The sequence below is a fragment of the Pomacea canaliculata genome, linkage group LG1 (assembly GCF_003073045.1).
Source record: "Pomacea canaliculata isolate SZHN2017 linkage group LG1, ASM307304v1, whole genome shotgun sequence".
Lineage (NCBI taxonomy): Eukaryota > Metazoa > Mollusca > Gastropoda > Architaenioglossa > Ampullariidae > Pomacea > Pomacea canaliculata.
The window spans coordinates 1,425,240-1,435,055 of NC_037590.1; the positions used below are offsets into that span (position 1 = coordinate 1,425,240).

The 9,816-nt window shown below is 38.4% G+C and overlaps 1 protein-coding gene across 2 annotated transcripts; it reads left to right on the forward strand.

Moving 5' to 3' along the window:
* The first annotated feature begins 1,125 nt into the window (after positions 1–1,125).
* LOC112577034 lies at positions 1,126–9,695 on the forward strand. Of its 2 annotated transcripts, none has more exons than XM_025259951.1 (7): positions 1,126–1,371; positions 2,395–2,663; positions 5,010–5,234; positions 5,741–5,824; positions 6,490–7,198; positions 7,694–7,850; positions 8,027–9,695. In XM_025259951.1, exons 2-7 carry the CDS (start codon positions 2,403–2,405, stop codon positions 8,250–8,252), a joined length of 1,662 nt encoding a protein of 553 aa, XP_025115736.1. In that variant the 5' UTR covers positions 1,126–1,371; positions 2,395–2,402; the 3' UTR covers positions 8,253–9,695. The 2 variants fall into 2 exon arrangements, with proteins under 2 accessions (XP_025115736.1, XP_025115730.1); XM_025259945.1 differs by lacking the exon at positions 1,126–1,371 and adding an exon at positions 1,517–1,826.
* Positions 9,696–9,816: the final 121 nt, after the last annotated feature.

Genomic DNA, 9,816 nt, shown 5'->3' on the forward strand with positions numbered 1-9,816 from the left:
TGTATTTTTTTCTGAAAATAAAAAAAACCCACCCTTATCAGTATCACCTTTTCCATTTGAAGCTGACAGGCTATATAGATGACCAAACTTCAGAAACCTATGCAGAAACTTAAGGTTTGTTAAATCCACGTGCCAATGAGTTGTCAGCTTCTGCTAGGCAATTTGTCTGTTAACCACTGAAACCCATCGATCTAGGGTGAGACATCTAAGTACCCAAACTGGCCAAACATCTTAAAAATAAAAGGATTTGCATTCCTGCACTGAACTAAGTTACACCTTTAAAAAAAAAATACAAACTTTATAGGAAAAAAAAAAAAAAGGCAGCGTGTACATCATTTTCTTGAGTCTAGGGGTGTGTGTGTAGTATCAACTCATCTGTTTTTGTGTTTTCATCATTGTGACATGCCACTACAAGAGCTTGTGCCCAGCACTGATCGAGCCTTTCAGATTGACAGCTAGACTTTAATTAATGGCCAGGAAAAGGAAATAATAGTCCGAATATAGTTTTGTACTCCTGTGTGTGCTTTGCTTATCGTATTATATAATTGGAAGCATGATTGACGTTTGATGTACAGTTAAAGTGATTTATTGAAAAAGCATCTTAATTTAGAACCTGGAAAACCTCATCAACCACTGTATAATCATTCATTTCCTCCTGTCAGCACAGGTGAGGTCAAGGGGCTCCAGGCCTCTCTGTCTATAATTTTATTTGGTTGCTAAAAGCCATGCATGGGCCCCCGCATTTTAACATTTTAACCAGAAGAGGAAATTGTATGTGTCAATTTAGCTATACCATAAGATTTAAGAAGTTGCTGGCATGGGGTAGCATCCACATACAATCATGTTTCACGTGCTTTTACATAGACTGTCGATCGAGGTGGATCTCTCTTAAATTGACCTCGTCAGAATTAATATATAAAAAAAACTAGTTTGTTTGGCAAGTATTTTATGAAATAATACTTTCTCACAAACTTTAAAAGTTAGCTTCTTATTTTATTTTAAAGTTTATATAAATATTTGTCGTAGCTCAGCCTACAAAGTTTTTTCTAGTAAATATTTTCCTCGTTAAATTGTGATTCCTGTCCCCTACCGCCCATGTTAAAGCGATTGACGTTTAAAGATTATCATGGATCAGCTACTGTTAATAGAGGTTAAATGTGTATCCAGCGGGTGCACATAGCAGGGGATCAGTGGATGAGCAGGTGCACGGTTCAAGCATGAATCTGCATCCCCTATACACGTCCGGAGTGCAACTCCGTGATTTTTCTGAGGAGAGACGGTGATAACACGGACGTGTGTAATACAAGAGCGTGGTGATCGTCTAATGACCACGGATGATGTAAACTTTCGATCGTAGTCACACGTACTTGAGTTAGTGCATTTTTACCATCTGTTCCTTTCATTACTTAGTATATTTTATAGCAGTTTAATATCAAGGTGTTTGTATTAGAGATCGAAATGGGAAGGGAAGAGTGTACAACAGACACGATGCAGCTGCAGCGGCTGAAGTCGCCCGACGTTTTCCGGTCGTGATTTTGTACAAATGTCATGGCCGCTGAGATGACTTTCGCTTGCTCCTAGCTCTATGATGATGAAATTGGTGCAATAATGCAATCGTACTACTCAATAAGATAGATCAGCGACATCCCCCAACTGTGTGATATCTTCCATTGTTTGGAGTAATCAAGTGTGCACAAAATGACTAGACACTTGCTAGTTAAAATAGTTCACCTATATTTATCGTTGATTTTGGTGTAACCTCATGCGCTTAACAGAAGACAGTTTTTCTTTAGATTACCGTGGGAAGCACAAATAAGCGTAAAGTGGTAAGCATATGTACTTAATTATAATATGTGTTTATAATTGTTGAAAAAGAACGTGGTGTACCCGGTGCTTGTTAATTGCTCTTAGCAGTCTTAACACTCATGTATGTGTCAAATGTTCTCTCCAAAACTATTCATTTATACATAAGATGCTGTTCAGAATGTTAGCTAACCGGCAGGGCTTCTGCTAAGGCTAAATTCTTTGGGGTCCCAGGGACCCCTTCTTCAGATTTTTAAGGGGTCCCTGTTCTTCGCCCAAATTTGAATGGGACCCCATTGACGAAAATGGAAGGGGTCCTCCGAACTTTTAATGCGTACTGTACGCAATTTTTTGCGTAAGCAGAAGCTCTGACTAACCTATTCAACCTTGGGACTTAATGGTCTTTGATCGTTCTTTTGACTCACATTCACACGTCACTACTTAATTATGTAACTTGCATCTTCCGCAAATGAGACGATTCACTATGTTTTTATAAAGTTGTAAAAACTTGGGTACTACATTTAATAAAGAGAACTGCAAAAAACTTTGTAATGTATGAACAGCTACTTGCAGGTTTTGATGCTGTTGCAGACCAAGCCATGTTGCGCACTGTATCCCATTTGATCCTTGTGGCAATGTCATCAGCAGTGGTTGTGCCATATGCCATCACAATTCTTTCGCATCTGATGTACAGCCATCAGCCACTGCGTCAAGCTGCAGCACGCTCATTGCATCCTCGTCGTGTGTATGCCTTTAGTCTTGTTCTTCTGCAAAAGATGGTCCTGTATTTGCGGTATTCCCCTCTTTACCTACGTTGGAGATATTATTATATAAATGCAGATCCAGCAATATTGATCAAGGTAAGAAGAAATAGGTCTAAAGAGACTTTATGACTGGCAGAAAACCATAAAATTTTCAACAATACCTTTAGGCTAGTCTAGATTGTTAATGCAGATCTAGATAAGAAAGAAGTTTTACAGCAGAAAAAAATTGCAAATATTTGCTTATGGCTGCACAATATAAAAAAGTTTAAATTATCACAACAGAGCATATCTCTTCAGTCCCATATTACTTCAAGAAAAACAATGATGCATTGTCTTTCCAATATCCTCACTAGACCCCAAAGAATGTGAGGAAGATTTTGATCAGACTGATGATATTCTTTTTAAGAATTTCCATGAATTACATTATTTTTATAAAGTAAGAGGAAATGGATGCATTCCTGGCCTAATTTTAACTGATGCAAATAACTTGGTCTGTCATCCCTTGACTGCTTGCTTGGGGAGAATCACATGGATAGATGTAGCAGCTGACAAGGCTTGCCACTTACGCATGTCTTGGGCAATAGTGTGTGGGTCCTCAGAGAATGACTAGTTCTATCAAGTTTTTCACTGCCAGCCGGTTCGCACCATACCGAGTATACAGAAATAGCTGTCTAAAAGGCAAACTCAGCATGCGACAAAAGCTGTCCTGACGTTCCTGTAGTCTGTCACCGCATACTCAGTATAGTGGCCAGAGTTAAATCCCTTGTTAGTGTAGAGCATTGAATACTGAGTATGTGGTGACAGACTACATATTATTATAATATTATATATATAATATTACTAACCCTAACCCATTATAATATTATATACATAATATTACTAACCCTAACCCTACCCTTCTGGCCACTATACTGAGTATGCGGTGGACAGACTACAGGAACGTCAGGACAACTTTTGTCGCATGCTGAGTATGCTTTTTAGACAGCTATTTCTGTATACTCAGTATGGTGCAAACCGGGTGTTACAGCAGCAAACTCGATATACTTTTTGTAATGAAGACTGGGATAAGATAGAGTTGAATATTATCACCATCAGTCTTCCTGATGGTCATAGAGTGGATTATGCGCAAGACAACCCAAGACAACACCGGTATCACGGTATCAAGTGGACCTTCACCAAACATTTAGAGGACCTGGACTTTGCAGATGACATTAGTCTCCTATCTCATCTGCAGAAACACTTTTAAACCAAACTAAGCAAGTTAGCAGAGAAGACTGGCTTAAAGATCAAGAGAAAGAAGAAAGAAGTGATGAGAATCAACAACAAGCAGTAAGTCCCAATCCACCTTTAAGGAGAGAACATCCTGGAAACAGACCGCTTTGTGTTTTTGGGGAGCATTGTCAACAAGGATGGTGGAGCGGATGATAACATTAAATGTCGCATCAACAAGGCCAGACATGCTGCTTTCAACAGCCTACACCCCATCTAGAACCCCCGAGCATTATCCTTCCGCAGTAAGACCCCCATCTTCAACACCTATGTCAAGGCATTCCTACAAAACCTGGAGAGTGACAAACACCATCAACAACAAGCTCCAGACCTTTACCAACCGATCCCTACACCATATTCTGGGAATAAGATGGTCTGAAAAGATCTCCAACAGCATCCTGTGGAAAAGAACCAACCAGAATGTCACTAGCCAAGAGATCAAAAAGCACAAATGGGGCTGGATAGGACACACCCTGACACAACCAGCTGATGCCTTTACCAGGCAGGCACTTGACTGGAATCCTCACGGGAAGAGGACAGTTGGGTGACCAAAGCAGACTTGGAAAAGAACAGTATATAGCAAGGCAAAGGACATGTTAACCACTAGGGCCCAACTGAAGGGGGCTGCCCAAAACCAGGTCTGCTGGCAAGGTGGTGTTGTGACCCTATGCTCCTCAAGGAGTAGCAAGGACTAAACTAAAGTACCTGTAGTCTTGTCTACAATTTTGCCTCCAGCCTTTTTGCTGCCATTGTGTTGATGCAACTTCTGAGACAGTTGTGCATGTGCCAGAAATGGACAACTATATGTTGTTGCTGCAACCATCACTCCCACTGCTATTACCATTCATACTACTACAATCCCAGCTGCAAGTCAAAAGACTGTCAGAGAAGGAGCAAAGACTAAAAATGAATATTGTGTAGGGGTACTACGCTGTAGTAACTGTATCTGTGCTGATGGCATTCACCTTCTTCTCAACCTGAATTCACCAATCATGAATACAAAGAACCCATTGTTTTGAGACCATTATTATTATTCTATTTTTTTATATTAGTCAAGTGTTTTGAGTTAGCTTTTGATAGTGGGGTCAAGTGCTTTATAAATTTTATTTTTTAAATTATTATTATTGGTTATTTAAATAGCAATAATATTTGCAGTCTTGTGACTGCTTGCAGAACATTGCTTATGGACGGAACAACTGTTCTCTTGATTTGCACTTGCCTGAACCTAGGCACACAGTTGTGCTGCAGAAGAAAGCAGTGCTAAAACCAGTGGTGGTCTTCCTTTTTGGAGGAGCTTGGTCATCTGGGGACAAGAGCATGTATGGAGCTTTGTGTTATCAACTGGCCAATCGACTGGACTCACTTATATGTTGTCCAAACTATTCCTTGTATCCTCAGGTATGAGCGCCTGCAAAATAATTGATTTAGCATTTGTCAGAAAAGTTGGAGTGGGGAAACAGGTAAGGAGTAGCATGGAGGGGCTATATACTCGTGTGTGTGTGTGTGTGTGTGCGTACGTGCACACATATTTTAGCACATCTTGTGCAGGTTTGGATGTGTGCATGTGCATAAACATAAACCTACGATTTTCTTTTCTTTTTTTACTTTAAGATATCAGCAGGGAGTTTAGTTTTTAGTTCATAAAATGTTTCCTTTCTGCATGAAATGTAAAGAAAATCATTAATTCTTTTGTTTCCAGAAAATTGTAGTTGTGTGTTAATTATATATAGACTTGTATGTTAACAAGAGACTTGCAGAATCAGCCAACAAGTTGTAGAAGCTGTGTCTGTATACTCACTGAAATGTCACAAAGTACTTCGTTAATCAAAGTCAATTTTTTAAATTGATAGTTCTTATTTTATTTTATGCATAGTTTATATTTTAGTTTGTGCATTTACTTGCAGGGCTGTGTTGATGACATGATACAAGACATTGTAGACTGTGTTCAGTGGATCTACGACAATATACATAGCTATGGTGGACAAAAGGTGAACTTTTACATTTTTGGTGGCACTTTGAAAGAAAGATTTTTTAATTAAAATTATTTTTTAAGTCATTGTTGTCAGGTTGATATGCACAGATTTGAATTTCATGATGTTATTTGTTAAAAATTTAACTTGAGCATATTAAGCACTCAAATACAAGCAATAACATGTTTGCGGATGAATATACTTTTATCATGGGCCCTGTCAGTAGTTAACTTATGAAGTCAAAGCAGAGAAGCAAATATGCCTGAATGTTGACATGGTGTAGAAATTATAGGGTTGGTGGAACAAAGCAATATGCTTTATGAAAGAGCTCACATTTTTCAAATACACTTGCTTGAATGAAGAAAAGAGTGCATGGATTGATTTTTACTCATCACGGTTTTTCTCTTTCCTCCTGTCTTCTTTTTTCTATTACAGATATATCTATTTAAAAGAAGTAGAATATATCATTTTTATATTCATATAACCTGAACTTCTAAAGGTTGGATTAATAAACCCAACACAGTACAGTGAATTTAGAAAATGTCTTTTGCTGATTACGGATTCATTGGGCAATAAGCTGTCAGATTAAAAAGCATGCAAGCGAGCACATTTATAGAAGCAGAAAAGTACCCATACATAGACTAGAGGTACAAAAGGTGTATTTATGGACTTTTTTAAATTAGGAGAAATTGATGATTGTTGGTCACTCTGCTGGGGCCCACCTGGGTGCTTTGGCAATACTGGAGTTGCTCCACGAGGAACGCACACAGAACAGTAGTGTCCTGTCTCCAGACCTGTTACCATCTTTGTGCTTCCATGAAGGGCACTACACATCTGCTGCACCTATCGTTGGAAACCATGAGGATAGTTCTGAATCTTCAGAATCCTTTGCTGTGGTGAGTGAAAATGGGAACAGTGAATCTGTTGCTTTGATCATGGGCACCAGTGGTGCACTGTCCAGCTCACTAACCCATGAACTTGAAGCTTCAGCTAGTGCTGCAGGACAGGAAGCCTTAGTATGTAGTGAAGGACTAGACACTTCAGCAGTTGATGTATTTGATGTCACCACAAATAGTGGTGTACCTGAGAGAATGGAACCATCTTTTATCATCTCTGGTTTAGAAGCATCTGGCATGGAAACATACGAGCCTGGAAAAGGTCTCACAGAGCTTGTCCAAGAAATCCAGGTAAAGGTAAGGAGGTCTGGAGGGCCAGGGGATGTGGTAGAAATCTCAAAGATAATAAGCCAAGAGGTAAGCACTGCCACAGGAGAGAATGAGAGTTGTGATGAAGAAGATGATGACAACGATTCCATCATCACCGTACGACCAAAGGACATTGAGCGACATGCTACATTGAGTGACCTATGTGGCTGCATCAAAGCCTTTGTAGGTGAGTTGAAAGGTGTCTTTATTTGTTGGTAATGCTTCTTTAGGAAATCGTGTTCCATGATTCAAAAAGCCTATGATGCAGGCTAGTGTTTGTCTTGGATGATGTACAGTTGTGTCTTAGAATGCCTTTTATTTTTGTTTTTTGCTGAAGTTTGGAATCAGTCATTTATATTAGTCTACAAGTGCATATTTCTGTCTTGGTAAAGAAAGCAAGTATCAGTAGAAAAACATTTTTGAAATCTACTTGGAACATTGGAGTAGGAGAGCAGGAAGTTTATGAAGTTGTCAAGGGATGTGCCTTTAGAGCTAGAGACTCATGAGTAGCTTTATGTCTTCGCTCAGCCTGATTACTGTTGCATCTGTTTTAAGAACAGGCATGCTACTTTAAAAATAATAGAAATTTGCCTTTCAGAATCAGAATAAAATGGTATAGCCTTTAAACATTGTGTAGATAATGTGGCAAGAATAACTCCAAGAAGCACCATCTTGTGTCCAGGACTAGCAGGAGTATACCATATTGGAGATCACTACAGTCATGAATCCTTCCGGGGCATTGAAGATATATCTAGCATGACTCCAGCTATGTATGGTCATGACCATTTTGAACGTTTCTCCCCAACCACTATGTTGATGAGCCTCACAGCGCCAATCAGGTCTGATCTGTCGTTTAGTTTCTAGGCATGTGACTAATTGTATCAGCTTTGATAATAAATTGGCGGTTTTGCACTTAGTCTTGTTCTCATCTGGTAGGCTTTTTTTCACTCCTCACTTCTACCTTGTAGCAGGCATATTTTTATGAAATAACTATGAAGATTTTCAAATTGTGCAGTTTGCCGTGCATGGTGCTAGTCCATGGAACAGCTGACCGTGTGGTGCCAATCAAATCTAGTGAAAAGATGGCGACTGCTTTGTCTCGCATTGGAACAAATGTGTCGCTCCAAGTGTTGCCCAACTGCGATCACTATGATATCTGTTTTGACCTTATGCTTCCCTCTCGACAGTTCCACAATACACTCATGACAATCTTGATGGAAACAGCTTCTAGTGTCTTTTGATTATAATCTGTTACAAAACTTATAATATGATACAGGTTCAAAGATTTTTATCTGCACAGAGCTCTTCTATCACAGAAAATTGGTTTGTGTTATGTTAGTACCATGACAGGTTGAGTACTGTTGACATATCAAAGTTAGCATTACTAGGTTCTTTGGAGAGTGGTGTGCACATGTGAACGAGTCTATTTCAGTAAGTGTAATAGTTACAATGCAATGTGCAATTGAAGAATTGTATTATTACCATCTCTGTATGTTTGAATGTTTAAAATATCTTGCTAGTTTTCTAAACTTGATGCTGTTTATCCAAGTTATGATTTGTCAGAACAGGTGTACGTGGAGAATTTTTTGTTCATGATTGTTCCTGAATGCAAATGTGCATATCTGGCTATTCTTTCGGTAAATGTGTTTTTCTGAAATTGATGCAGGTGCCTTTTCCATTTTGACGAGCCTGCTTTTGTTTTAACTCTATGGTTTTAGTCCAAAGGGATGCTATTTACTTTTAATAACAGCTTTCAGCGAAAGATGCTATGTTTGCTTTAGATTGCAGTGCGATGAATTAGTTGTGGTTATGGAAAGAGAATGGCAGTTATTTTTCACTTTTGAAATAGTTTTATTCTAATTTGTTAGAATGACCGTGTGACCAAGCACTGACTAGCAGTCAGCAATATAAAATACCAAGTGCACACTTACTAACATCTATGTTAGTGATCAAAATGCTTTTGTAGTTTCAAAAAGATGAGTAGGTGTTGGAATAAACATATCTGTTAAAAATGTCAGGTGTTACCATATGATGAATTGAAAAACTATGGTCATATCACTGCTGATATGTATATTTCCCTTCATCAAAGACACATGTTAATTTTTAAGACGTTCAACACCAATATCTAAAAGATTTATTTTGCTCAATACATTGCTTTCTAGTGTTTAGATCAAGGTGATTTGTTACAGCATTCAGGTGTCTTGGGGTAACAATATGGCATAGTGTGGCCACTGTTTAAGGTGAGCTTATTTCACACAAAACTGGATTACCATGATTTTGTTTTCTTATAAATGACTTAAGTGAATATCCTTTGCCTTGCACTCTGACCTGTTCCTTTGTAAAATTTTGATCAAAAAGTAGTGGTACACCTCATTGTGATATGTGATATTTAGTGATGATAGTATTTAGATGATTTCAAACTGTCTTCAGTGTTAAGCCATTACTATCAGCACCTTGTGAAGTGGCACTGAAATGGTATTGGAAATGTGTTTACAAATTAGCCGTGACTGCATGGCTTTTATTGAAAATAATGGTCATGGATAGATACAGGAAAGGTGGATGGGTTGCTCAAGAGCAGAGTTTGCCACTTTTCATGATGCATTGATCATTGCTGACAAATTTCCACAGACTATGATTAACTGGGCACTTTTAGTTAGTTCTAAACAAAAAAACAAAAAAAAAACCACCACATTATAGTTTATAGATCATACAGTAACAGGATGCTCTAAGACAGCAATGAAAAGCAACAGGTCCAACTAAAAGTTACTATTATATATCTTGTGATTTCGCTTTCAAAAACCGTCA

Coding starts and splice junctions, on each gene's coding strand:
- LOC112577034 (XM_025259951.1), top strand. CDS start 2,403: ATGTTGCGCACTGTATCCCATTTGATCCTTGTGGCAATGTCATCAGCA. Junction 5,235..5,740: donor ACTATTCCTTGTATCCTCAG/GTATGAGCGCCT, acceptor ATTTACTTGCAG/GGCTGTGTTGATGACATGAT. Junction 7,851..8,026: donor AGCCTCACAGCGCCAATCAG/GTCTGATCTGTC, acceptor CAAATTGTGCAG/TTTGCCGTGCATGGTGCTAG.